Raw genomic sequence first — 27,900 nt, 5'->3', positions numbered from 1 at the left:
GAGCGCCACTGCACATTTTCCTCTGCCTTATTTGTTTTTCTGGATTTGGTTTTCTGCATCTTGCTTACTTAGCTGGAGATTATGGCAGCTCTGAGGTGACAGTAGAGATGCCTGTGCACACCGGGGTGTAACCGAAGGGATCAAGACCGATGGGGTCGGCCGGGGATTTCTGAAGCTGAGCCGACTCCCTAAAGCAAACTGAAAAGGTGAGTTACCTGCGGGACTCGCACGGCACGCCCCTCGGCAGGTGGAACAAATAGCAGACCTCTCCGTCCTCTCCCTTGTCTCTTCATCCATTTATCTATTCTTGTGCGCGCCAAGTCACGCACCGAGAACTGCGGGATATTGTGAATGTCAGCCTCCAGCGGAATTAGAGAAGGAAGAGGTGAGTGAGTTTGCTTCGGAACATAAAGCCTTGATTGTCTGATGCTCCACGCTGTGATGCACCTGGTGTCACCGTGCGTAATTCACGGTGAAAATCCTCACGGTGTCCGTTTGTACGCTGAAATCCTGTTATCTGTTAAACTTTAGGGAGTTTATTGTGTTTGGTGTGACCTTTTTCCACATCTGATTTGTGATCGCCAGGCAACATGGCCTCCCTGCTCTCTTTTACGCACGCCCGTGCAATCTCAGCCAGCTATCCGGAACAGAATTAGCGCTGGCCTGTTATTACATTGTTTTTATCGACCATCCGAGGATATAAACACACTTTGTTATCGTTTCTCACAAGTCCGCTGTTTAAAATACTATTTCTAAGCTACCTGTGTTTAAAGCTTGTAAAACTAAAACGCAAATTTAGTTATTTAAATTGTTGGTTTACTGGTCTACAGTTTTGTTTGAAACCATGAAAAGCAGTGTAACACAAAACATTTCATACTGGGAATACAATTAACATACACACTAATGAATTATTATCAATGTCAGGATATTGATAACCACCCTGTAGTCCAGCCCATTATTAGATTATTATATATTTCACATCATATCCAGTGCAGATCATACCAGAACAATTCTTTCTGGATTTCTAGCAGGGCTGGATCATCTTGTCTGTTGGACATTATGATTCTGGACACAGTGGAATGTGAGTTGTGAGGTCAGTGCTGTGAATCCAACATGGAGGCGAAGAAGGATGGAGGAGGAGGAGGAGGGTCATGGTCTCCTTCAGGAGATTCTTCTCCCACCAGCCCTGCCTGCTACAGGAGCAGCCTCGTGGCCTTGCTCCTCTTCTTCATCGCTATCGGGGTCTTTGTAGGTCTGCTCATTGGTGAGTCTGCAGACAGGATTTAGTCCATTTCTAATGTAATTATTCTGTGAATCCACCTGCATGAATGAACCTCCTCCTCCTCTGTTGTTCCCAGCCTACCTGGTGCAGGAGCAGCATTATGTCATGGAGACAGTGGAGCTGAAAGGTCTGAAGTATGATCCAGTTCTGCAGGATGAGAACTCTGCGTTCTCCATAGTACTATCATCAGTCTTAAAGTCCAAGGTCAGTCCAGACCCTCACCCTGTTGAGAGCCCAATATTACCTTTACAAAAAGTGTTTAATTGTACATTTTCACTTTCTTACAGATTAAAAATGTCTTCACTGCCACATCAATATCACATCACTACGTTGATTGCAGTATCGTTGCCTATGGGTAAGTGAAAGCTGAACCGAGGTCGAGCATTTACTCCAAGCAACGAACAACATTGTCTGGCCTCCTGTCTTCCCAGTAACATTAATGGTGACGTGATGGCGACGTTCAGACTGGTCTTCAGGGTGTCCAAGGTCCACCAGTATTCAGACAACTTTGTTCAGGACTTGCTGAGAGCAGGGCTCAGCTCAGCAATGCACGGGAAGCCACTAGAGGTGCCAGAATTTGGAGAGATCAACACTATCGTCTTACTGGGTAGTGAAACTATACTGTCATCAGTTGACTGTCTGGTCCTGTGGATGTGTGGCAGTGGGAGTGGTAAAAATAGGCAACAGTTGTGCAGTTTATTATCTCATGGCTTCCACAATCCTCTCAGGATCTAATGCTTTTCTGTCTGCTCATTCCCAGGAACCAGTGGGAAGTCATTTTTTGTTATTGGAGACGAGATGATTGGTGAGTGAATATGTTAGTAGACCCAAGTGTGCCTGCAAGTAATCCTCCAGCATATGTTTACACCTTCTTAGAAAACCAAATGAGTTGCATTTAAGTGTCATAGTAGATAGTGTGACTTCTTAATCACAGACAAATGTGTTAAACTATGCTTGAGAGATGAGATGACATGAGATGGAACAAAAGCCTCAGTCCTTATTCTGAGCAAATGTGTATTCTGAAGTTTATCTGAAGCTAATATGAGCCCTCAGTTGTCTAATTGCACTAAAGAACTAAAACTTTGGGAGAGATTTGATCTGACTAATTCAAACTGCAAAAAGTCCCTTATTAGTGTAAGCGACGTGAGTGTGTGAGCAGGAATAAAACAGTCCAACAACTTCTGGGTTTTACTCATAACTTTAGTGAAGTCTGTATTCAGCTCAATCCACACGTTTTTCCTGCTTCCATCCCTGTCTCTCTCTCTCTCTCTCTCTCCCCCTCCACCAACAGCTGAAAAACACTACAACAGCACCGCTAGCGGTGTAACCTTATACCAGAACATCAACTTAAGATGACTGTACACAGCAGGTGTAAAGCAGAATATAAACATTACTGTAAACACTGAATAGGTGTAAACGATATAATAATAATTCACAGTGAGAATATACTGAACTTATGTCTAAACAATTAGGATAGTTAAACCTGTTTACACAGTTATTCACCTATCACAATTTCACTCTTACATTAGCATTGGATGAACTTTGGAGTTCAGATTTTTTTTTAAATATCTGCTTATTCTGAATTTGATGCCAGCAGCATGTTTCAGACAAGTTGGGTCAGGAGCGACTAAAGACTGGGAAAGTTGTGGAACCACAGGTAAACAGCTTCATGGGTAACAGGTGATAGTGTCATGATTGGGTATGAAAGGGGCATCCTGGAAAGGCTCAGTCGTTCACAAGTGAGGATGGAGGGAGGTTCACCACTTTGTGAACACATGATTGTATAAAGGATGTTACTACATAGACTCAGGAACAGTTCATTCTGTAATGTCATTCTCCTCTTTTTTATCATGTGGTCTCTCCAGCCAGGTGTCCTGACAGCACCTTCACTTGTGACAATGGAGAATGTGTCACCAAATTGAACCCAGAGTGTGACTTCATCTCTGACTGTGCAGACGGATCTGATGAAGCTCGTTGTGGTAAATGAGTTGTTATTCATAAAAAGCATGCCCGGTCACTGCAACCTGCCGCAGAATATTCTGCCACTGACAGGTCATGTTATTATAACTGTGTAACTGTAAGAAAAACCATCACTGCTTCATCCATCCATCTTTCCCCATTAGCCTGTGGCACTCGTCCTGCTATGGGGAGTCGGGTGGTGGGTGGTGAGGATGCTCGGGAAGGGGAGCTGCCATGGCAGGTCAGTCTGAGGTTGCACGGACGCCACACCTGCGGGGCCTCCATCATCAATGAACGGTGGCTGGTCAGCGCAGCACATTGCTTTGAGAGGTAGGCAGCAGTCATCATCTCCAGGTCACTGAGGAGGTATTTATAAATCTCAAAACCAGTGACATAACACAACTTTATTAGTTCATTTTAGTTGACGATGACCAGATGATAGGTGACTTGCATGTATATTTTAAAGTTCTGCCATCTCTTTCTTTTCATAGGGACAACGACCCCAGAGAGTGGACGGCTCTGGTGGGGGCCACACTGGTGAGCGGTGAGGAGTCCGAGTCCAAAACAATTAACATCAAGTCGCTGGTCGTGTCTCCAGACTACAACCCCATGACCACTGACAACGATGTTAGTGTGCTGGAGCTGGAGACCCCTCTCACCTTCAGCTCTTACGTCCAGCCCGTCTGCCTGCCCTCCTCGTCTCATGTCTTCGCCCCCGGACACAGCTGCGTGGTGTCAGGGTGGGGCGCACTGAACCAGTTTAATCGTGAGTCTGCCCGCAGGACTAACACATCAACAGAAGAGGAATTTAGAGAGAAAAGGAGCATATTGTTGTTTGGTATCCGATGCTATGACATCAGAGGTGTGCTGTTTTTAGCTTTCAGGTGACATTTTACACAACAGTAATGCAAGGAAAAGTTTTTATTAATATTGATTATTTGCATTGCTGTGTTGAAATACAATCAGTACGAGTAATTTAGTGCTCTTCTGTCGCTCAGCTGAGGTGCCTCCCATGCTGCAGAAGGCAGTGGTGAAAATCATCGACTCCAAGGTGTGCAATAAATCGTCCGTGTACAGAGGTGCTGTCACTCACAACATGATGTGTGCTGGATTCCTGCAGGGCAAGGTGGACTCGTGTCAGGTCAGTGCTGTTTCACCTGGTTCACACAAAGGTGGCTGCAGTAACATGAGCTATCAACTTACATTTTCTTACAATACGTCCTTTTCTCGGGGCAAACGTTTGCATCCATGCACTGATGATCTCATCTCCCTTTTCTGGTCTCAAAACTGTAAGTAGTGTCAAAACTCTATGTTAACACTGGTCCCACCCTAAAAATAGAGGCCTGTAGGCTGTTGCTGTTATTTTAATCTCAAGAGAACAGGATGTGAGCTGTTCATATTACAGTGAGAGAATATGGCATCCCTCCTAATTACAGCTCAATCAATTCAATTCATCTGGTCACAATTCAGATTCAACACAGAACTCATTATATGGCTAAAACAAACCAAAGTATACTTAAAGAAATTTGGTGATTTGGTGTTCTGACAAGGTTTCAGCAGCATGATGCCGAGTAACTTCAGTCTTCATCAGAGAATCAGAGCTCTTGTGTTTTCCCTGTAGGGTGACTCTGGAGGGCCTCTGGTGTGTGAGGCGGCCCCAGGGAGGTTCTTTCTGGCTGGGGTGGTGAGTTGGGGTGTAGGCTGTGCCCAGATCAACAGGCCTGGGGTCTATTCCCGCGTCACCAGGCTCCGCAACTGGATTTTAAGGCACACAGATCCCAGCTTTGTCCGTGATTACTCCCAGTTTGTTCCCACTGTGCCAGTTACTGTGACAGGAGGAAGCTTTGATCATCCGCCAGCACCCATGAGCACAGCCATGGATGTGTTGTCTGCACCGTCACTACCTGGTAATGTCTTACAGGAAGTAGCTTCATTTATTAGACAGAAGTCATAAATCACAAATATGGAAGTCATTCATTTCCTCTGCAGTATAACAGATCTGTCCATCATGTCTTCCAGTCTTCAACTGCAGTGGAAACTTCCATTGCAGCGCCACCTCCTGCATCAGCAAACTCAACCCAGAGTGTGACGGAGTCCCCGACTGCCCCAACCGGGCCGACGAAACAAACTGTGGTGAGTTTTTAAAGGGGCGCACACGCTGGGTTCAAAGGAAGTGCTTCTGATGGGCGTTTTTGTTTCAGACTGCGGTTTGCGTCCTGCGTTGGGCTCCCATCGGATCGTGGGTGGAGTAACAGCTCGAAGGGGGGAGTGGCCTTGGATTGGCAGTCTCCAGTACCAGAGACTTCACCGATGTGGCGCCACACTCATTCACAGCAAATGGTTACTCACAGCAGCACACTGCTTTAAAAGGTAGTGTGTGTTTAGCTGGAAACTTACCTGCACATTAAAAAAAATCACACTAAATGACTTTCTATTACACCCAATGATGTTGAATCTGAGTCTTCATATTATAACCCCCAGTGACCCGAGCCCCTCTAACTGGGCTGTGAGCCTGGGTTCTGTGCTGCGCTCTGGGGTGGGAGCCCTGGTCATCCCCATCCAGAGAGTCATCATCCACCCAGCCTTCAATGGCACCAACATGGACCATGACGTGGCTCTGTTGGAGCTGGCGGTCCCAGCCCCCATGTCCTACACCATCCAGTCTGTCTGTCTCCCCTCGCCAGTGCACCACTTCCTGAAGACTGCAGAGTGCTACATCACAGGCTGGGGATCCATGAGGGAAGGAGGTGAGAGATTTCAAATCCCTCTGACATCAAGGACAGAACTGCATAATGATATAAACATTCCCTGTGGACAACTGGGAATCATTGTCCACATGGAATTTGAACAAGTGTCTCAGTTGAGAGATGTGAGTGAAAGCTTCCACGTTATTATGCTCAAAAAACTCATTATCATAAGGACTTTTGTACTCTTACTGCTCCATTATTCCAACAGCCTTACAGTATGTGATATATGATATGAAATACTATCAAATGTTTACTTAAATTACAAAAAACATACAGTATCTCTCACTTACCCATTTGACCTGCACCCATGCAGACACTTTATCTTTTATCTTCTGAGTTTCTGACTTATCTACACCACAGCTTCCTGCTGCTCCACCAGAACAATTGAATGGAATTTGGTTTGTAGTGCTAAGCAGTAAAAAAATTGCACTAATATTAGTTTTATTATTTTTCACAGGTTCATTGACCAACCTGCTGCAGAAGGCTGCAGTGAGCATCATTGACCAGGCAGACTGCCAGCACTCGTATGGAAACATACTGACTCCTAACATGATGTGTGCTGGTTACATGGAGGGAGGCAGGGACACCTGTTTGGTAAGATGCTGGAGGACATTATATACTATGTGGCACAAATCTCCTTTTACACAGTCTGGAAATGGGCCGGACATCTGGGTGGTACAGTGTTGGCAGCATCTGAGCGGTAAGATTGTGGACAAAGATAACACAAGTGAGCTGAGGCTCAGGGAAACAGGGCCATGGCTCCAATTTTACAGTGGCTGGTTAACCAGGTCAGAACAATGTAAAACGTTTTGCTTTTTAGGTTTTCTAGAACCTCAGTTTAGAAAAAGTAAAAGCATATGAAAAAATTAATGGTTTGAAAATACTTGCTGCATGTTCCAGTTATGGTGCAAACATGATGGAGAAAAGCAAGTGTTGCTTGTTGAGGAACATTGCAGCACTTATGTGAGAGATGCTTATCTGATGGGAGAGAGCAGACTTTCTCTCCTACAAATACAGAGTCCCCCTTTTCACCCGCTCCCTCGCTGTAATCTTCTTATGTAAGGAAACCCACATGCATTCCTGTCTCGGTCAAAGCACCTGGCATCTCAGCAGCGATCCAAGTGACATTCTCTTTGTATCCTACTCCTCTGCTTCCTCACTCATCCTTAATCGTTTTATTCTCCTGTGCACACTGGAGACCTCTGAGCGCTGAGGTCGTTCTAATTTCTGGCAAATTATTAAAAGCCCCTCTTTTGTTCCTCTCTTCTCCATCATCCAGGGAGACTCTGGGGGGCCGCTGACCTGCCGTCAGCTCTCCGGCCAGTGGTTTATTGCTGGAGTGACCAGCTGGGGACACGGTTGTGGGCGAATCGGTTTTCCGGGGGTTTATACTCGTGTGACGTCCATCAGGACATGGATATCTACGTACCTGCCTTTCTGAAGAAGCACAAAAGGAGCTAAACCCACAAAAAGATGCAAAACCACACGGACACAATGGATCCTCCTGATCCATCTTCTCCAGAAAAGTGTACTGTACAAGGACTTAAGTCATGTTAAAGCCACACATACTCGCACATAGTCTCCACAGTGTTGACCTGTGTGACCTGCTGGTCATGGGTGCTGTTTGTAATACTGTGCCATCATCTGAACTGGGACCATCCTCTTTCATAAGTACTGAAGAAATAAGGTTAATACTGAACTGTGGCTTATGGACATTCACTAGCACATGCATGATTGAAAGTATTTATTTCAGTTATTTATTTTGCTGACTGGTAAACTTTCTGTACATGGTGTTGTTTTATTTTGTGTGGGGTTCAGAATATATGTGGTTCATTTATGGGTGCATTTGCTTGGTCTTTTTTGTATCCAGTCTTAGAAAATAGACAAGGATGCAATGTTGTAATTGTTACTGAAAGGTGGGTCTACTGGGAAAATCATAGCTCTGTGTGAGAAAAAAGTTTTTTTAATGAAAAACACAAGACTGATTGACAAGATTTATTGATTTTACATGAAAATCATTCCATTTGCTCACAATCACACTGCAAAGAATGTTCACAGGCTTTTCTGGCTCTTCCTTCCCCACATAAGCTCATCAGGATAGGAAAATAAAAGGACTGCGGTTCCCAGACTTTGACAAACTGTGCACACAAAGCTGAGAAGGTTCAGTACCCCGTGTAGAGCAAGGCAGACCCTGCTGAAACAAGCCCACTACTGTGGAGGGCGGCAGATAGAGTGACAACTCGAAAGCAGGTCAGACAAAACAGTTTTGTTCTCCAGGCGTACTTTGATATAGGACTGTTTGGAGGCTTGTGAATGTCAGGTTCACGGTTGTGAAAACACCAAGTTGCTCCTCAAGTCTTCCTGGTGATTTTAAGTAGGTCTTTTACAGTCAAAAGCATGTTTAGGAAAGCCCGGGTTGTCCCTTAAGGGCTCCAGTTGTGCTGCTTATTTTCAAAGGACAAATATTTAGTCTCACTGACAAACACAATGAAGACAATGGGTAACAAGCATGGGCACACTGCTGACGGCTGTAAAGGAGCAACTGTAGTGAATGAGAGACTGTTTACAGTTTTCGCTATCATGTGTCCTAATTATACAGGCTCTTGAACACAACACACATTCAGCCTAGTCTGATGACAGGAAGGTGTCAGTGTTCATATTGAAGCCATGTTGTGGTAAACATAATGGTTGCTTCAAAAAACAAAAGCCATAGTGCTGCAGTTAACTGATTTAAGGTTGCCCAGGGCTGAAACATATCCCACCATGCACTGCACAACGCATGGGGTGCACCCCAGAGAGCTCGCCAGGGGCTAACACATACATACAAACACATTCACACTTCTCACCGACGGGCGATTTTTAGAGATTCCAATTGCTCTGACCGTCATGTCTATGGACGCATGGGTCCAAACTGCAGCTTTTTACAATGTGTGTTTACAAGTTAACCAGAAGATTAATCATTTATATCATAAAAACACAAATAATCAAAATTTGTTACTGAACTGTTCCTCAGCACAAAATGAAAATGTCCACAGAGACATTGCTATGGCTAGAGTCCACAGGCTCTGCTTTGCCTGTCCGTGAGGTATTATGATGGAAGTTGAAGGTGTGCTGCTACGATGACACACCTGTGCACAGCTCCTGGCCCCCCGCTGTGCACTGTGCTCCTCCTCACTGTTAACAGCAGCCTGAGGAAGGGAAGGGTGAAGAGGGGGCTGTTCACATGCGAGCTCGTTCCCTCTGTAATCTGGAGTTGTATGTTCGGGACACAGTGTTCCAGGCGTCCATATATCGGTCCATACACATGGCGATACATTTCTGTGAGGGTAGAAGCAATGACGTGTGAAAAAGTAACCCTGAGATAAATCAGGACCTCTTCATGGTGGCAACTAATGATTATTTTCATTATAAATTACTCTGCCACAACATTTTCTTGATTAATCGTCTATAATATATCAAAAAATGGTGAAAATTCTTATTAGAATTTCCCTGAACTTAAAATAACATGCTCAAATTGCTTGTTTTATCTTCACATAAGGGGCAAAAAGCAGTTGATCTATATTTGAAATATGACTCACATTCTACAGTTAACAAATCATCTAGATCATCACAAACTGACTAAAGGTTTCAGCACAGCTCAACGCTCACCTGCTCAGAGTTGTCCAGCGTGCTTCCAGGTTTGCCGATGCACTTCTTGAAGCATTTGTCTGTCATTCTCTGAAACACGAAGAAATTGATCATTTATTTTAATCTGTTACACGCAGCTAACTTGCAGTTGTTTCGCGGGTGAAAACACTCAGGGATGTATAATTAAATTGGGTAAAAGGCAACATCTGGTTCAAGAGTCAACGGTTTTTGGACGTCGACGTTACATTATGTCATCTACATTTCAATGACTACAACTGTTTGTCATGTTTCTTTAAATTGGTAGCATATCAAATGACAAAATCCACCTGTAACATGATAACAGGAATAAAAAGGTGCTCATACCACCCTCAATAAATGTAACTACGTATGTTTAACCTTACTCTTCCACGTACGAAGTTAGGTTAGTCTTGCTAGCTTAGCATCCGTGCACAGTCATTTACCTGCAGCAGCTCCTGTGCGTTAGCCACCGCAATCTGGACCTTAACCTGCTCCATGATGGTGCCGGTGTCCACTTTACCCCCCGAGCCACCGGCTGCGAAGTCTGACCCGAACCCGTCCATTTCTACCGGAGTAGTATCCGAAAACTGTAGCTTTATGGACCTGTTTCCAGTGCACGTGCAAACCCCTCAGCTAAATTCGGCTAACGCAAGTTTTCGATGCCCTTGACAGCGGCGGAAGACCGAGTGCGTCATTTCCGTGTACGGGAATCAGTCATGGGAAATGTAGTTTTTGGTGAGTGGATAAGGTCGAGTGAGAGTGCAGTAAAGACACCGCGGCCTAAAAACATTTGCTGTCTGATATATTTAAACTCTTGTTTATAATACTTAAGAGACACAGACGGCTTGTCAGCACATATACACGCCCCAACAACGCACGTGCGCGCATCACGCATGTTTGCCACACGAGGGAGATAAACTCCACTGAATCCCCCCCCAGTGCCAAACTCCAGCTTTGACTTGTTTTTGGTCTTGGTACATCGTGTTTGTCTGGCTCACAGCAAATGTTTTGTATGATACAATTTATGATTAAATACAATTAAATTATTTCCCAAATACGACATTTATCTCATCCTGGTTTTCCACAGCGTGCTGTATTGAAAAAGAAATTCAATAAAAAATCAATAATATGCATCCCAGTATGGGATTTCAATACTTTCATAATCACTTTATTAATTGGATAATTACATTGCGTTCATGTTCAGTCTGTCATTCCATGGTTTTTGTAGGACTGCTCTACCAGCTCGCCTGTGTAAATAATAAAACAGAGTTACAATTTCAGTTAAAACTAAGCTTGTCAACTGGCCGGGGTAACTATGTGAACAGCAGGAGCTAACTACATAAATAGAAAGTCATAAGAACCTCTGCATTGTTTGGTGTTGAGGCCGGGCATGAGGATGACCCCCTCTGAGGACCCCCCTCCTTATGTTTCAGACAGGATGACCTCACTGAGAGGACCACCTGCCTTGAGTGAACAAATACGTGGTACAGTGAGTCTGCAGGCAACAATGGCGTGGCGGTTACTGTCATATAAACAGGCACTCTGTGAGTGGCTTGTTGCGATGCTGGGGGCATTGAGGAATAATTGTGGGGGGTCTGATTTGTAGCGTGCCTGCCTAAGAGTAATTAATGACCAGTTACACAATGCTTGCACCCAAGCACATGCACACACTCACACACACACATGCATAAATCCGCCGACCAGTTTGGCTCAACGCCACTGGGCTGAATGGGGGGGAAGGGAGGGTTGGGTTAAAGTGCAGCAAAATGAATTAACCCTAGATTACAATCATGAGTTCATTAATCTAATCTTCTTAAATTCGTAATCTCCTTTAGGCACACTTGTGTGTATGAAAGCATTTGGCCCAGTCAGCTACGAGGGAGGCTTCAATAAGCACCGGCAACAATGCTTATGAGAATGTGAATTTCCAGTGAGTGTGTTTGTGGTGTCAAGCTTTAAGTTTCTAAAGACTGTTCAATGGATACTAAAAAAGATGATGACTTGAGCTATTGTGAGGAAACAATGTGACTGAAAAACACACACATGCTCACACACACACACAAACTCAGACAGTTGAGAATCAGCAGCAGCTTTTAATCTTGAAAAGCAGCTGTTGAGTGACAGAAAGAGGGAGCGAGAGACAAAGACACGGGGGGGGGGGACCTGAGTAGTGATGTTTGTGGTGTTGGAGATCAGTCAGCTCTGTGCAGTCTCTACCAGTTCTGAGAGGGAGAAATCGTCCCAGAGCCTCTACTGTCTGAATAAAAATGGGACCTCAAACATTCAAACCATCACAGATCCATTAGCTCTTGTATCAATCCATAGCATTCAATTTTCCATTTCTGACTATCACTCTTTCGCCTTTGCTGACTTACACTGGGGCCTTGTCACAGCAGACATTTTGACATGTTACAGCATGAAAAGCACAGGTGCAACTAATAAAGTCAACAATATCTCATTTAAATGTCCCAGTGAGGCAATGAGCCAGCCAGCAGGGCACACCTAAATGGAATCAAGCCATTATTAATGCCATTAATTAAACCTGCAGACATGTTGGGACATGTCCCAACAAGGAATCTTGCACAGATAGGAGGCTCGGTGCTTGAATCTGCTCTCTATCTCTTGAAATTCTACAACTGTGTTTAACCTCCAGACTTCAAAACATTTACACCAGTTTTCAGAGCTTCTGTGTTGTATCATGCTTTCAGCAGCCCGTGAAATTCCTCGTATGTGCAGGCTGACTTGGCTGGTTCTTGTCTGACCTCATTCTTGTCCTGATAGCTCACGAGTACTTAAATCCTTCAGAAAATGTCAGGAATTCAGCAGGAGAAACAATCTCATGGCCCTCAGAAGGACTTTAACCTGCCCTCATATGATCATTAAGACTGCAGGTTATGTGGAGCTGGCAAGCAGAGCAAAGACTGTATTGTCTTTTTCTTTCATGCCTGTTCAGTCTCAGAGGTCATGTGTCAGAAGATTATATAATTTTCCTTCTTTTTTAGCAACCCAGGGGAGTTTTCATTAATCCAAACCCTGTGCATGTACATTTAATGAGCTGATTCCATAATTTTTAGACTCAATAGGTTTAGTTATATGACTTCTAGGCCTACACAATGATTAATACATGAAGGCTTCAGTGTCTCTATTCCCAACATTTTATTCCTGGCAGTGTGGAGACAGGAAGCTGTCCACAGAATACATAAGCTTTTTATATTCAAACCTATTTCTATGTGTTTCTGTGTTGCCTTTTATTTCTTTAATGCATCTTTATGCGTAACACAAATCATTGACTGGCCTTGTTGTTGTTAGCTGTAACTAACCCCACCTCACCTCTGCCTCTGTGCTGGCAGAATGCAGATGTTCTTCAGTGCGCAGGCAGGTGAAACACTAAGACAGGTGCTTTCGCATCGCTTCTGGCTCTGATAGCTGGAGGATGACGACGCTGATGTGCATTGTCTGTGAAGTTGGCTGCAGCGTGAAGAAGCTCGTGCTGGGGCGCGTCAGCCCATTGGACAGAGGCAGCAGGAGTGGGAGGAGCCTCGTGAACACTCCGGCTGCCTCCGCTCCTCTCTCTCTCGAGCTCCTGTCGACGCTCTCCCGCAGGCTGCGTGGCTTCCCGAGAACAAAACCGAGCTGCCAACTTTGTTGCATTGTTGTTGCGCGTTTAAGCTCGAAGCCCGCGACGCGGACAAATGGATCAAATATTTCCCAGCAGTTTAGGACGCGGTAGAGTTTTGACCTCGGAGGGCGGATTTGTCTAAACTGTGCCACAACTTCAAACAGATCAGCGACGGAACAAGTTGTAGCCGAGATAAAGGATCCCGGATCGGCTCGGTGCCTATCAAGGTAAGCATTAGACGCCTAATCCTGCTAAAGTATCGATCACCAAGAGACGTGCTAGCTGGACGTTTCTCCAACTTCCGAAATGTGAGCAGTTGAGTTCCAGGCTGTAACATCGGATCCTTTGATGTCGTGCGGTTGCAGCAGACTGGATGTTTGCAGGCTGCTGCTAACTTTGGAAGGAAAGTTGAGCGCATGTTGAAGTGCTGACCGTAGTTTCACATTTTACAGCACAAAACGAATTGGATTTCACGCTGAGTTCTTCCACGGAAGTCCACCGTACCCCATTCAGAGGGATTGAATAGCCGACTTAAATTTATCTGCTTTGAAACAATGGAGGCTTTCAGGCGGAAGATATTTATTTGGTCGTTTTGAAGTTGTGGACAGTCTTACTTAACCCCACAGTGCCGTGCTATGATTGTTGTAATACTTCTCATAAGAAGGTAAAATTGTTCAATCATAGTGTATTATTACATATCTGCATTTGTTATTCAATAAAGTTGATCTTATTTTGAAATTGAACGTTTCCACTCCAGAATGCAGTGGCTGCAGATCTGTCTGAATCCACTGTAGATGATCAAAAGAAAAGAATGGCTTTGCATCTGTTGCACAGAGGTTACATAATTTCATCCTCAAGGAGCTGGTCTGAGGTGTCACATCTTATGTGGGCTTGAAAGCTTTGCATTTGGCACCATCTTGTATGCCAGCCTGCAGAGGAGCAGAGCAAGCTGGCAGGAGGCCCCTGACCAGGCTGTGTTTGGAGGTGACTCACAGCCTTGACATGTTTAATCAAGGGGAGGAAAGATGTGATATAGGACAACACGCACAGGTGCTGTTTATTCACGTTTAAGTCCAGTTATGGTAGCTCATTTCTTGTCGCGGGTTGGGAGGATGGAGGCGTGACAATGATGTGTGTTTTCCACTGGAAGTCACACAGTGTACACACACTGGTTTTCTGCAGGGCTGCTCCTTATCTGCGCCGCTTTCATCTCTAAAGTCTGAAGTTCATTTCCGTCGTAATGCGCACTGATAGGAGTATTTGATTTCTGAACAGCCCGTTCATCTCCCGTTGGCATTGTGTGCTTTGTTTCATCATAAAATGGGAGTGTTTACAGTAACGCTCGCATCAAAGGGAGCGTGCATGACCTTAAAGTCCCTTCCTCTTCATAAACGGTCTAAGTAAACAAAAGTAAAGGAGTGGCTCTTTTCACTCGTGCTTATATTTTTTTATTCTCTACTTCTTTCTCCAGGTCCAAGTCAAGATGTCTGTCAGTAACCACGAAAACAGAAAGTCTCGCTCCAGCTCTGGCTCCATGAATATCCAGCTCTTCCACAAAACATCTCACGCGGACAGCCTGTTGACTCAGCTCAACCTGTTACGCAAACGAAAAGCCTTCACAGATGTTGTCCTGAAGGCTGGAAACCGATCCTTCCCCTGCCACCGGGCCGTCTTGGCCTCCTGTAGCCGATACTTTGAGGCCATGTTCAGCGGCGGGCTCAGGGAGAGTCGGGACGCTGACGTCAACTTCCACGACTCTCTCCACCCGGAGGTGCTGGAGCTCCTGCTTGACTACGCCTACTCGGCCCGAATCATCATCAACGAGGAAAACGCAGAGTCGCTCCTGGAGGCCGGCGACATGCTTCAGTTTCACGACATCCGGGACGCAGCGGCGGAGTTTCTAGAAAAGAACCTCCACCAGTCGAACTGTCTGGGGATGATGCTGCTGTCAGACGCCCACCAGTGCCAGAGGCTGTACGAGCTGTCGTGGAGGATGTGCCTGGCAAACTTTGCCACTCTCTTCAAGACGGAGGACTTCCTCAGCCTGCCCAGAGACAAAGTCCAGGAGCTGATCCTCAGCGAGGAACTGGAGGTGGAGGACGAGAGCCTGGTGTACGAGGCTGTTATCGACTGGGTCAAGGCCGACATGGAGCGCAGGCACAGCGAGCTGCCCGAGCTGCTGCGCTGCGTCCGCCTGGCGCTGCTGCCTGAAACGTACCTGCTGAAGAACGTTGCTTCGGAGGAGCTGGTGATGTGCCACAAAGTGGGCCGGGAGATTGTTGAGGACGCTGTACGGTGCAAAATGAGGATCCTCCAGAATGACGGTATTGTCACCGGGTTCTGTGCCCGGCCCAGGAAGGTTAGCCAGGCCCTGCTGCTGCTGGGGGGGCAGACTTTCATGTGTGATAAAGTCTACATGATCGACAACAAGACCAAGGAGATCACCCCCAAAACAGACATCCCCAGCCCCAGGAAAGAGTGCAGCGCCTGTGCTATTGGTTGCAAGGTATGTATGGTATCTGTACTGGAATATGTGCATCTGTAATGTGATGTAGACGTACTCAACATGTGACTTCTCTCCATCACCTCAGGTTTACGTTACTGGAGGGCGTGGATCTGAAAACGGGGCTTCCAAAGACGTCTGGGTCTACGACACATTACACGATGAGTGGTCCAAAGCTGCACCTATGTTGGTGGCCAGATTCGGACACGGCTCTGCGGAGCTCGACCACATACTGTATGTCGTGGGAGGACACACTTCCCTTGCGGGATCCTTCCCCGCATCTCCATCTGTGTCTCTCAAACAGGTGGAACAGTACGACCCTCAGACCAATAAATGGACGCTGGTGGCTCCGCTCAGAGAAGGGGTGAGCAACGCTGCTGTCGTCGGTGCCAAAAACAAACTCTTTGCCTTCGGGGGCACCAGTGTAAACAGAGACAAGTACCCCAAGGTGCAGTGCTTTGACCCCTGCCAAAACCGGTGGTCTGTGCCGGCCGCCTGTCCGCAGCTGTGGCGCTACACTGCTGCGGCCGTGGTCGGCAACCATGTCGTGGTGATCGGAGGCGACACTGAATTCTCAGCCAGCTCTGCTTACCGGTTCAACAGCGAGACGTACCAGTGGTCGAAGTTTGGCGACGTGACAGCCAAACGGATCAGCTGCCACGCGGTGGCGTCGGGAAACAGACTGTATGTGGTCGGAGGGTACTTTGGGGCTCAGAGGTGTAAGACGCTGGACTGTTACGATCCCTCATCGGACTCTTGGGACAGTGTGACCAGTGTGCCCTACTCGCTCATTCCCACTGCCTTCGTCAGCACATGGAAGTACCTCTCAGCATAGAAGGAGACGCGCTGACTCTTTGAGGTTTCCCCGGTGAGTAACTACAGTTTCCTTTAACTGACACAAACAAACAAGATGTTGATTATATGTGCTATTCATAGTGTGTTCTGTGTTGTCAGATGATATGTGGGAGCTCACTTTATGGCAGCAAAAATACCTTCGGATAACTCAAAGAGCATTGTTTGTTACCTAACAGGTGAATGTCAGCTTGAACCGGATGAGGCCAGTTGGTACAAACCCCTCACTGTTTTCAGGGTTGCTAGTGGTTACAGTTACACATTATCTAGCTGCTGTGACGGCTGGCTGTTGGATAAACATGGTGAAGTCCTGGTTTAGAGAGCTGGAGGAATGTCAGCGGTGCTGGTAATTACAGAGCAAAAGCTGCAACACAAGACCTCTGTCACTGACAGGAGCGAGGTGGAGAGGCAGGGATCAGGTCTGTGCTTGTAGCACCAGGAAAGCAAGTGGGCAGGGTGATCTGCAGGACGGCCCTGGGTACTAACTGCCTGTCAGTTATGAGTCAGTACCTCGAAACAGTAAGTTATAAAAGGTGTTGTGACACGTGGTGTTTAACGTATGGTGGGCTTGGAGCCAGAGGAGCCCAGGGAGCTTTTGGTGAGCTGTAGATAAGAGCCTTGTTATTAGCTAATGTACAGTTAAAAAAAAAAAAAAAGTCCAATATACATTTATCAATACAAGACATCTTTCTTAAAGTGCGTCGCAGGATAAAAAGATAATGAAAACCTGCTTCAGCAGCATACAGCGGTGACAGAGGCCAGGCCGCTCTGCTCTGCTCCAAGAAGAAAAGTCAGATCGGTAATCTTATCAGGCCCTCGGGAGGGGCGGTGGTGGGTGGATGTGACGGGCGTGAAAATATGATTGATTGAAATTTAACACACCATATCAGTGAAGAATTGCTCGGTATGATCCGCCTGAAGGAGCGACAGGTGGCAGTTTTCACAGCTTCGTGTGAGATAAGGGATGATACATTTTTTCCTGAGGTGTTTTCAGCTTTTGGCAGAGGGTGAGGAAGGAGGGATGGAGCGGCCAGTAGATGAAAGAAGAAGTGCGATATTTTTAAAGTTTGCAGGTTGTTTGTACTCAGTGGTGGTGGTTTTAAGTTGACGTGAGGCCTGTCCTGGGTCTTATTTTAGCACTGATGCAATCGATGGGAGCTGCAGTAGCCATTGGATTTAAAAAACCCAGAGTCTGCTGCGTATTTTAAGTCTTTGTTTTTGTGGTTTTATATGTATTCGAGTAATGAAATTTTAAAGCAAGAGTTCACTTATCCACATACTTTCTTGCAAAGAGTTAGATGAGGAGATTGATACCAACCTCATGCTTGACTGTTCAATGTAAGGCTGCAGCCAGTTAGCTTAGCTTAGCACAAAAGAAAAAACTAGCCTGGCTCTGCCTGAAAGTGAAAAAAAATCTACCAGTCTAGTTGTTTCCAGTCTTTGTGCTAAGCTAAGCTAAGCTAAACATTTTCATCAGGGTGCCACTGAAAAATCAAATATGCATACTTCCAAAGGTTTGGATGAAGGGTTAGGGTACTCCTCTATACTGCAAAACAACTGCTTTTCTTCTCTCAGGAACACAGGAAAGTGACTTCAAACATGCTCCTTTTCCGCTGCCAAGAACTTTGAAAGCAAAGCCGAGCGGAAGCGAGCGAGAAGCAGAGGGCTTATGTGTGACTTGTGTCTACAGTAAACAGCTGGATATAATGGAGCTGGGGGCTTAGCATTATGAGGCTGCTGGTATGGACCGCTGTCTCCATGGTAGCCTAGGTTTTCTTGGCTGGGATGGAGACAGACAGGCTGGCTATGAAAGATCAAGGCGTCGCATCCTCATGAACTCTTTCTGTAACGGTAGCTACCATCCCGCTGCCAGCTGCCTTTATGTTTAATTACAGCAGACGTGGAAAAAGCTCAGATTTCCAGCTTGTTAAGCAGGCGTCCTACCCTGACACTGGTCCGCTCTCTCATCTGGGACAAGCGGGGCATGAGAGGACAAGTGAAGTGTTAAAATTTCAGGGAGCGACAAAGTGACACGGTGCAAGACACAAACAGACACACACACACACACATAAGTAGAGGAGGAGATGAAGTGGAGAGCGAGTAAGACCAGGAGAAGCAAAGCTATATTTTGCGCCGTTTGGCAGCCGAGACTAACGCCTGCCTAAAAATACTTTGCTCCTGAGGTTGTCAACTTTCAGCTGGGGTCAGGGAGGAAAATAATTGCGTGCGTGAGTGTGTGCGCGTGCATGTTTGTGTGTGTGTTCCTTTCATGTTCATGATGGGGCTGAAAACCACCAGTCAGCTGTTCAAGTATTCACTTGCAGTATTGTGAGTTTTTGCACAGTTGTGAAATCACTCATACTACTACTACTACTACTACTACCACACACACACACACAGGCAGTCACATAGCTGGCATTGCCTGTCCTTTAAAAAGCCAGCCATCCTTACTCTAATTTGGGAGGAATGAAGGTGTGGCCTGCCTTCACATTAGTAAAGATTTGTTAATGTTGCCTTGCGGTGCAGGCCTTTCAGCCTGTGCAGCCTGTATGGGATTACCAGCCCTTCTGCTCTTTTTGTCACCACCTACTGCAGTTTGCAGCCCTGCGCGTTTCCACCACATGTGACTAACCACAGGCTCCAGGGCCAAGCCAGAACCCGCTGTTGATGGAAAAGTATTTGTACGTTTTGAAGCGTTATGGTCGGTCTTTGTTATGGTCCGGGCGGGAGAAGCAAATGACTTTTTCGCCTAAAAGCACGAAGACCTAAACACAGATTTAATTTGTGATATTTTGACAATTCTACAGTCTTTACAGTTGAGCTTTTAACTGTATATCCAGTGTGTGTTTTGGAGATAGTAAGCAGAGAGGCATCGTGGTGTAATGTGGGCAGTTGTGGGTGCCAGACTGCAGGCGGGCAGGATGTAACTGGAGATCCATGCACAAAGTTCAGTACAGTCTCCCTCCTTTAAACCACTGAACTATAACAGCCCTGGAGATGACTGTTATCTATCCCTGAGCCCTTGTTTTCTCAACCCCCTCCCCCCCCTTCTGCCCCTCCCTCCTCATCTCCCCTCTCCGCTCCAGAAAATCACAGACACAAGCAGCATTCTCTCTTTTTAACGGCTTCAACCGAAGCCCCTGTGAGGTGGGCCCGGCTCTGTGTGATAGGGTACACCTGGAGAGGTCAGGGGCCACAGAGGGAGTCCTCGGCGGGCTCTCTGTAGCCCCCAGACAGCTGCTGTAAAATGGAAAGGTCACGGTGGGATCAGGGAGGAGGAGTGCAGAGGCCCAAGTCACTCAATACTAATGTTTTATTAATGCCTCGCTGTGAGGGCCACCAGGAACACAAGCTGAATGAGGCTTTTATTGTGGCATCTGTGTACAACAACGCTCCCCACCCCCCCTCTCCCTCTCTCTCTCACACACACACACACACACACACACACACACACAGAGTTAGTGTTAGCACGTGCGCACACACACTTCGTCTTCAGTCCCTTGAGTAATCAATTTGCCACATTACAGTCCTCGGCACGGCCGCTTACATTTGCATAAACCTAATGGAGTTTTTATTGGTCTTTTCTCCACGGTGCCAGTAACAAAAAGGAAAAGGGAAAGAAGATGCTTAAAATGGCTGAATAATCGCCCAGACTAATTTGATTACGCCCTCAAAAAGAGACGAGCTGTCATACAGTTACAGGGGCCTCCTCAGAAAGCCATCTGGGATTGGACCGAGTGTGTCTGCCTGGTAATTAATCTGAATTACGTAATATTTGCGCCTCTGAAGTAGCACTGAAGTGGCGTGTATTCAGTTACAGAGAAGCCCTTTGTTTCAGTCTTAAACTGGAGTCTCTCTTAGGATTCATCAAGACGTGGCTCAATTTAATTTGCAGCTGTACCAGGACGCTTGTGTCTCTGAGCTCCGCCTGGAGTCTTTTATCTGTCTCTGGAAACGATGCAAACTCATGTAAATGAAGTGGCTGATTCATACGTTGGTCAATACAGTGAAATTCTTAGTGGTCATTAGTAAACAAGGCACAGGCCTTGTTGGACACAAGGGACACATAAAGAAAGAGGACTCAGCTTTGGTGCGATGCATCGTGGGTAATTGGGTCTCTGGAAGACGCAGATGGAGACCAAGGTGCAATAAAGGTAAAAACAAACAGAGGTGAATGTCGTTATGTGGATGTCCTTCATTTGATAGACGGGGCCGAGTCCTGTGGTTTACAGTGTTATTTGGAATCTTAGAAAAGCTTGAGATTAATTTTCCTTTCTCAAACTCAACCCGGCATTATTCTCATGTGGAGGAGAGAGATAAATGATGGGAGCGGACAGGCGGAGGCAGGTTAAACCTCAGAGCGCCCGATCCAATCGCTTCATATAGTTCCAGGCCATCTGTTTGGCCTGCTGAAGGACACGCGGGCTCCCTCCATCCCTCACAGCAGCACTCTGTGGTTACTGCAGACCAAAGAGGCACACGGGGCATCTGGGTACTTTCTGGGTTGCACTTATTAACCCCACCACCTGTTGGCATCCCACACTCAAGACATCTCCCCCCCTCCGTGTGGAGGGGGACGTCGGATGTGTGAAGGTCACTTTTGGTGCAGCGAGAGTGTGAAAACGCAAAGTCAGGACGAGTTTGGACAGAAAGTGTGGCCGCTGCAGCTCGGCGTTTATGTATAATTGACCCTGACATAATAATGACGGGGCTGTGAGACAGCCTGCAGCTCATGTCCACTGACAGCAAGACCCTTGATAATGCGAGACAGGGATGCTGTTTTTTTGATGGATGTGCTGATGATGACGGACACGTAACCTTTGTGGGTTAGAGCGCATCTCTGCGGAATTCATTTTGACATTACAGCCTATCCTCTGATACACCGTGTGGGCTCAGGCCGTGCTGATGTCTAGTCAACACGGATGCAGCCCGTGAAAGCCCGCTTTCTCTGCAGCACGCGGAGATAGACGACTAAATATAAAACTCTTATGAAACAGTGATGTTGCAGTTGGAGCAGAGCAGCACAGTATTCGAGATTCAGCCCTTCTTCATCTGCACTTGAGGAGAGATTAGACCAGCAGCAGCAGCACTCATGTGCAGGCAGTGACCTTTGCGCACACACACGCACACGCACACGCACACGCACACACACACACACACACACACACACACACACACACACACACAGAGCAGCACGGAAACTTCCATCAGGCCTGCAGTTGCATGTGATAGTGCTGCTACTGCTGCTGTGAGGTGAGTTTGTGTCACAGCAAATGTGCTTGTGCTTGGTTTTAGGGATGAGTGTCGAACGACCACCTGAGTGCGTCTGCAGCACAGAGTCGAGTACTGAAAGCACAGACTGTCTGACAGGATTAGTAGTGGATTTTTTGCTGAAACTTGGTTATCGTGTTGGGACTAGAATCAGAATCAGAAATCAAATCAAAATGATACTGAAGCTCTGTAGTTGGTTTGTGCCATGAAGCCTTTCAGCTGAGCCTTTCATTTTTTGTTGTGTACGCACATCCAGCAATTCAATATTCCTTTATTAGTCCCACGAGGGGAAACTCCAATATACAGCAGCATCAATAAAGTGTATAAAGTATTAGAACAAGTGCAATGCAAATTCAAAACAAGTATATATACAAGAGTGGGATAAAAGAATAACGTCATCCTAAGAAATTGTAAATAGTATTTACAGATTGTTATGCACTGATTATTGCATTATTGCACAGGTTATTGCACAGATTGTATACATATTATCGTACTGATTACTTGGAGCAGTTTCTGTTGTACAGTCTGACGGCTGCAGGACAGTCGGGTTTCCTCCAAAATGCTGCCGTTTGCGTAGCATCAGCCAGAGAGTAATTCCTCCACAGGCTTTAAAATGTACAAACTGCTTCTTACTCTGAAGCTTCTTTGCTCTGCTTTTACCTTTCTGTTGTGGTTCCAGTAGCACAGTGCTCCGGCGGCGTCCTGCTGTTCGGCTTCGGGCGATGTATTCACAACAGTAACAGATGCGTATGGATCAATGGAGGCTTCTGTAGTATCAGCCGGCTTTGTCAGCCACGGAAATGAGAACTCATTAGGTTACCCAAACAAGCCCCCGGCAGAGCCAGCCTGTAACTGTCAACGCACTGTCTCCCAGAATAGAGCACACACACATCCTTCATCTGCGCCGGTAGGTCCGAGTTATCATCAAAAATATGCAAATCAGAGGTAAACAGCGTATTCGAGTTTAAGTCCAACCCCCCAGGTATCAAGTGGAGCCTTCCAGCATTGGAGGAAAATTAGACGCTGTAGTATGTGAGGTTGCAGATGAAATGTGAAGATGAGAGATGTTTGTAGTAAAAATGGTGCAGAGTACCATTCAGGACTGTGAGCCATGAGGAAGCCTCTTACAGTATGACTTGTTTCCAGAGGCTTTAGGAATATGTGTTTATTAGAGTTGTTTATTTTTTCCCTCAGATATTTATTACCCAGCCACATAAATGGCTTGAGCAGCTTAATCCCACATGCCAGGAGGACTTTAGTTAAATGATGCTCTGTCCAGAGGCGTTATTAACGCTGTGTGGGTAAGCCTGATAAACTGGCGTGGTGATAAGCTGATGTGTAGCCCGAAGGACCCAAGTCTCCGCATTCCTCCCTGCTCCCCGAGAACGTCCAGGCCGCCCCTCTGGTCATGTGCTCGGTCCTCACACAGCAGAGTTCACAGGACCTAAACATTAATCTCCCTCTGTCTCTTTCCCCAGATCAGCCACGGTGTCTGGTATGCAGGCATGTGTCCCCCTTCGCCGGCTGCCCAGAGGAAGAGGAGGAGGAGGAGAAAAGGGAAGAGTTTGTGTGTTCCTGCTGTGGCTTCATCCAGCCTGATTCACATTATCCTCAGCTGCAGAGAAGCGAAGGCCTGAGTCCTGGAAACAGCCCAGAGACCGGAGGTCTGCGGCCTCTTTCCACCTGATCTGTTTACTCATCCTTCTTGTGTAACTTTCCCATGTAGCCGCTAGCCTCGTTGCCATGTGTACTGCACAGACTGCACATTGCCATGTGTGCTGTGGGCATCTTCAGACTGGTCTCGTTCCACCCCCTGGGGCGAATCTGCTGGTATCGGCCCTTCAACAAATGAGTACGATCTCTCCAGTAGATGTCCAGTTTAACAGACTCTGTAAAGACGTATTAGTGTCTGTCTTACTGACATGTTTTACAGTCAGCTGAAAAAGAAAGTCCGCTTCCTCTTGTTGTGGTTTCTCGTCTCCCCTCCTGACACTGGGCGCTTACTCAGGTGTAATTTATTTGGACTGCTGATAGGCTGAATTAGACCTTTGCTGTGCCAGGCGTGTGGGGACGGAGAGAGGACATTTGTGGAAGTGTATGATTTTGTGCACAGAAACGGTCTTCCTGTCTGTATTTTTAGACTTTGGACTTGGGCTTCCCTCAATTTTGGTGAGCTAAATTTGTGTCATCCTCCTCAACTTAAAATACACGCTCGCAAGAGGGAATGTGGCCCATCACGGCTGAAGAAGATACTTTTCTGTTCCAGTGCCATTTCAGCTATGATTTCTGTCAGTGTTTTTCTATGTTGTGTAGGGATGGGAATCGAGATCCGTCGGAGCCGTACGCCTGAAACATCTTTCTCCACAACACGGTCTTAAACTCCAAGAATGCCGTGTATTTGACACTCTACACACCTGCTAACATTAGCACCACACAGGCAGGCTTAGCACATCGTTTCTTTGACTGAGAAAACCTAAATGACCAAATTAAACAGCAGTTAAACACTGGAGCTGTTGCACACACACATGCTTTTTCCTGCTGTGCTTTTACACTGAGTTCAGACTCAACAATGAGAAAATAGCTGAAAATATGTGGAGACCTACTTTTTTTTTTTTTTATCCCACCCAGAAAATTGCTAGAGAATTGATGAAGAACGGGCTGATAAGCAGAATCGATAATGGCATTGTTACCATTAGGGCTTATCAATTCCCATCCCTTTGTTTTGCGTCTCAGGGTCATGTATAGTTTCGCCTGTATTTGTTCAAGGAACGGTCACATGTTCGTTTTCTGTCTTCTTTTTTTTGTGAATGTACTTATTTTGTTCTAGTTCGAAAATGTATGATTATGCTTCATAGCAGCGGTCATATTTAATGCATAACTATTGCCAAAACATGAATAGCTAACCTTAGTGTCATTCTGGTTTAAATAACAAAAGTAGTTAACAGATACTCAGTAGCTGTCATATTTGTTTCATTTTGTATTTCAGGATCTTTGATGGAAGTATTTTGTGTGTATAGTTTGTATATTTGCTTTGTAATTCGTTTGTAGAAGCCTTTGATTTGCACAATTTGTACAAAGAAATTTCTTTATGGTCTTAATTTTGTATCTTCGTCTTAACCCAGCTGGGGTAGTGTGAATAATCGAAGCCTTTTTGTAGCAAATTATCGAGTCGTTTCTCTTCGTTTGCTCTGTGTGCAAATCTGGTTTCCCCAATATATCAAAGTATCTGATATATGAAGCTATTACTGATACACCCACTGTTACTCCACGTTCCACAGCTCATAACTCGTCAATAAATATCTTGCTGAAACATATTCGGTTGTTTGTCCTGTTTTCCAGGGAATGACTGGAATTCAGCAGCTGTGTCATTAAAACAGCGTGGGCAGCCATATAATCACACAGGTACTCTTAACGTGCCTGGAATAGTTTCCAAACGCAGGTTAGGAGTGGTTTTGGTATTTACCAGGAACACCCATGTCCTTCCTCCTGCCTGCGTGAACACTTCGGATCCAGTGAGATGAACAGTCCATGCTCTGTCTCTCCTCTCACCCCCCCTCGTCGTAGTGATATCACACATTCCAGCTCTGTGGTATGTGAAGAGGAAGCCTCTGCTGCTCTGCCGCTCCTGTGTGAGACGCACACGCAGATTATGAACCCTCAAACCTTGAAGAATGTGCTAATGCTGCTCAGTGTTAGTCAGGTGATGCTCCGTGGAGGAGGTGTACGTGAGACAAGGTGGCGCAGTCCGGACCGGGTGTTGGGTGGGAAGATGTCTGGTTAGCACATTTGTGCAGACTGGCAGGGAGGAGAACCGGAGAGGAATGTACCCACACTCCAGCTGAGGGAGGCGGCTCTGAATGTGCTGCCTGCAGGCTCCACGTTTGAAGATGTTTGTGTCTTTGTTTCTTTGGATTTCAGGAGCTCGTGGATACTTTTACTTTAATTTGCAAATTCCTCCTCCGTTTATCTCAAAGCAAACTGCTGTAGAGCATCTCACACTCGAGACCCAATGATTTCAACACCAAGGGGAGAAAACATTAAAGCTCTGATGAAGAGGGTTCAAAACAAGACAGAGAAATCAAAATTTCTCACTTCAAAATAACCTTTGGCATGAACTTTCTGTGATGAATGACACTCTCCAGAAAGCTACTTTAGTGAAAAATTGGAGAAAGTTTTGACTGCTGAACACAAAATAAAATATTAACTCAAGGTCCACTTACTAACTTTATCCAGTGCTTTTCCCTCTGATGGAGTTGAAAGCAAGATTTCAATGGCAACAGCAAATCAGCAGTCAGGTCAAACTAAGCTGTCTCATCATGATCTAAACCCAGGCCATGTTTCCTGTTAGTGGGGGGAACTAGCCAACACGTGGTGAATTCTTTGAAAGCTCTGGAGATAAAGCCTGTAAATGGACTTTGTAACACTGTTAGTGTGATTAAAAACATGATTCTGTCAACTCTTAAACCTCTTTGACTTTTCATGGCCGTTGTGAGAGACAAGATCTGGTTTGAACAATGACGACAACGCTGATGGTATAACTGAAGGCGCTGGTGGACCTACACTTGGCCTTTTCTGGCAGGATTAAACAGTTAAAGTTCAATATTAGCAGAAACACACCATCTTCTTTTCACCGTCCCTCCGTTCTTCCTTCCTCACCACTCACCTTCATTTCCTCTTGCTGCTCCGCCTGGGTAGAGATGAGCCGAGCTACCTTGAGGATGTTTGAGGAAGATGGATGGGTGAACGCGTAAATCAGTGTGTGCATGTGTGTGTGTGTGTGTGTGTGTGTGTGTGTGTGTGTACAGTGCGTGTGTCTCAGACAGTGAGGGGGAGGGACTGAGTGAAATGAAATGCTGGAGAGACACACAAGGGAAACAGCCCCCTGAATGTTTTGCAAGTTGTTTGCGAGTTGCTCTCTGAGTGATTTGATTTGCTCAGATATGCTGATCACCGTAACACCATCCCCTAAATATTTAAAAATGTTCTGAACGTCTACAAACTGGATGCGCGGAAAATATTGCACCAAAAAGGCCCTGTGCTCCATTTACGCTAACGGCCTATGAATGACATGATTTGCGTAACAAATTACATAAAATCTTTAGGGGCTGCCCTGAAACAATCACTTGAGTGATATAATGCAAGGACATTGTTAAATCTTTTCAAGGCCAACCGAAAACTCTTCAAAGGATGCTGTTAATTGGATGCAAACAAGAGGCAGCTCCAAAAATCCCCCTCGGCGGCCATGACATCATGGCTGTGATGGGCGATGTCCAGTGAGGCATGCGGACGTGTTTGTGCTGTATCGGTACAGGGATTGATCAAAGGTTAATTTATGGATTTTTAAACACAATGCAGACGTGCATAAAAAGATGAAACGCCCCTCTCTGAAAGGGGGACCTGGCACTGGACAGCGGGATGAGCAGGCCAGTCAATGGTTCCTATTGTCATGCAAAATGTGCAAACTGAGCAATTTCAAACAGATCTTGCCGGCAACACAATTAAACCAGGGCGAATAAATAGACATTTGAAAGTCGGCTGAAGACAAAAGAACATCAGAGGCCACCCCCCCCCCCCCCAAAAAAAAACAGAGGATGGACGGAGGAGGAGAAAGAGGACAAACTGCCATAACAATCTGGACCCTGCATGGAAAGATATGTGGGGTGCCTGTGCATGTGTGTGTGCGTGTGGTTTTTGTGTGCATGCTTCATGTGCATGTGGATCTGTGGTGGTGCGTGTGAGTGTGTGTGTGTGTGTGTGTGAGGTGGGGGAAGAGCAGTTACAGCCTCTTGTTAACTCATAAGAAAGGAGGCAGCGAGGTGGAACGGACAGGGACGTTGCACTCGGCCTCTCCACCCAAATATCGGCGTGTGTCTGCTGGCCTGAGACCCCCAGCTGGGACCTCCGCCTGCTCCGGACGGGGACAAAGACGCTATGATGAGGCCAGAATCGACCTCCTCTCTCCTTCCCCAGGGGTCCTGGAGGATGCCCCTGCAGGCCGGCTCAGGAAACCCCACGGTCAGCA

General features: G+C 46.1%; 3 protein-coding genes across 3 annotated transcripts; 2 read left to right on the top strand and 1 right to left on the bottom strand.

Moving 5' to 3' along the window:
* Positions 1 to 170: 170 nt before the first annotated feature.
* Positions 171 to 7,429, top strand: tmprss9 (transmembrane serine protease 9). The gene is made up of 16 exons (XM_070961435.1): positions 171 to 206; positions 1,032 to 1,264; positions 1,359 to 1,486; positions 1,570 to 1,637; positions 1,714 to 1,889; positions 2,043 to 2,087; positions 3,148 to 3,261; positions 3,406 to 3,571; positions 3,733 to 4,007; positions 4,240 to 4,382; positions 4,863 to 5,148; positions 5,261 to 5,374; positions 5,443 to 5,611; positions 5,723 to 5,988; positions 6,446 to 6,582; positions 7,268 to 7,429. The coding sequence occupies exons 2-16, from the start codon at positions 1,114 to 1,116 to the stop codon at positions 7,427 to 7,429; spliced, it is 2,400 nt and encodes a 799-aa protein (XP_070817536.1). The 5' UTR covers positions 171 to 206; positions 1,032 to 1,113.
* A 540-nt stretch (positions 7,430 to 7,969) lies between these two features.
* Positions 7,970 to 10,303, bottom strand: timm13 (translocase of inner mitochondrial membrane 13 homolog (yeast)). Its single transcript, XM_070960870.1, has 3 exons — positions 10,077 to 10,303; positions 9,637 to 9,705; positions 7,970 to 9,306 (listed from the first exon to the last, which is right to left on the bottom strand). The coding sequence occupies exons 1-3, from the start codon at positions 10,194 to 10,196 to the stop codon at positions 9,208 to 9,210; spliced, it is 288 nt and encodes a 95-aa protein (XP_070816971.1). The 5' UTR covers positions 10,197 to 10,303; the 3' UTR covers positions 7,970 to 9,207.
* A 2,907-nt stretch (positions 10,304 to 13,210) lies between these two features.
* On the top strand, positions 13,211 to 25,185 carry enc3 (ectodermal-neural cortex 3). The gene is made up of 4 exons (XM_070961642.1): positions 13,211 to 13,479; positions 14,724 to 15,758; positions 15,844 to 16,623; positions 23,357 to 25,185. The coding sequence occupies exons 2-3, from the start codon at positions 14,736 to 14,738 to the stop codon at positions 16,588 to 16,590; spliced, it is 1,770 nt and encodes a 589-aa protein (XP_070817743.1). The 5' UTR covers positions 13,211 to 13,479; positions 14,724 to 14,735; the 3' UTR covers positions 16,591 to 16,623; positions 23,357 to 25,185.
* Positions 25,186 to 27,900: the final 2,715 nt, after the last annotated feature.

Source organism: Chaetodon trifascialis, chromosome 4, assembly GCF_039877785.1.
Source record: "Chaetodon trifascialis isolate fChaTrf1 chromosome 4, fChaTrf1.hap1, whole genome shotgun sequence".
Taxonomy (NCBI): Eukaryota; Metazoa; Chordata; class Actinopteri; order Chaetodontiformes; family Chaetodontidae; genus Chaetodon; species Chaetodon trifascialis.
This window is presented reverse-complemented; position numbering and strand designations above follow the sequence as displayed.

Excerpts from the sequence above, each read along its gene's own strand:
- tmprss9 (XM_070961435.1), top strand. The coding sequence starts at position 1,114 with ATGGAGGCGAAGAAGGATGGAGGAGGAGGAGGAGGGTCATGGTCTCCT. Across the intron at positions 1,638-1,713 it reads TGCAGTATCGTTGCCTATGG|TAACATTAATGGTGACGTGA; the intron begins GTAAGTGAAAGC and ends CTGTCTTCCCAG. Across the intron at positions 5,989-6,445 it reads GGGATCCATGAGGGAAGGAG|GTTCATTGACCAACCTGCTG; the intron begins GTGAGAGATTTC and ends TATTTTTCACAG.
- timm13 (XM_070960870.1), bottom strand. The coding sequence starts at position 10,196 with ATGGACGGGTTCGGGTCAGACTTCGCAGCCGGTGGCTCGGGGGGTAAA. Across the intron at positions 9,706-10,076 it reads ACGCACAGGAGCTGCTGCAG|AGAATGACAGACAAATGCTT; the intron begins GTAAATGACTGT and ends TTCGTGTTTCAG. Across the intron at positions 9,307-9,636 it reads CGCTGGACAACTCTGAGCAG|AAATGTATCGCCATGTGTAT; the intron begins GTGAGCGTTGAG and ends CTACCCTCACAG.
- enc3 (XM_070961642.1), top strand. The coding sequence starts at position 14,736 with ATGTCTGTCAGTAACCACGAAAACAGAAAGTCTCGCTCCAGCTCTGGC. Across the intron at positions 15,759-15,843 it reads CCTGTGCTATTGGTTGCAAG|GTTTACGTTACTGGAGGGCG; the intron begins GTATGTATGGTA and ends CCATCACCTCAG.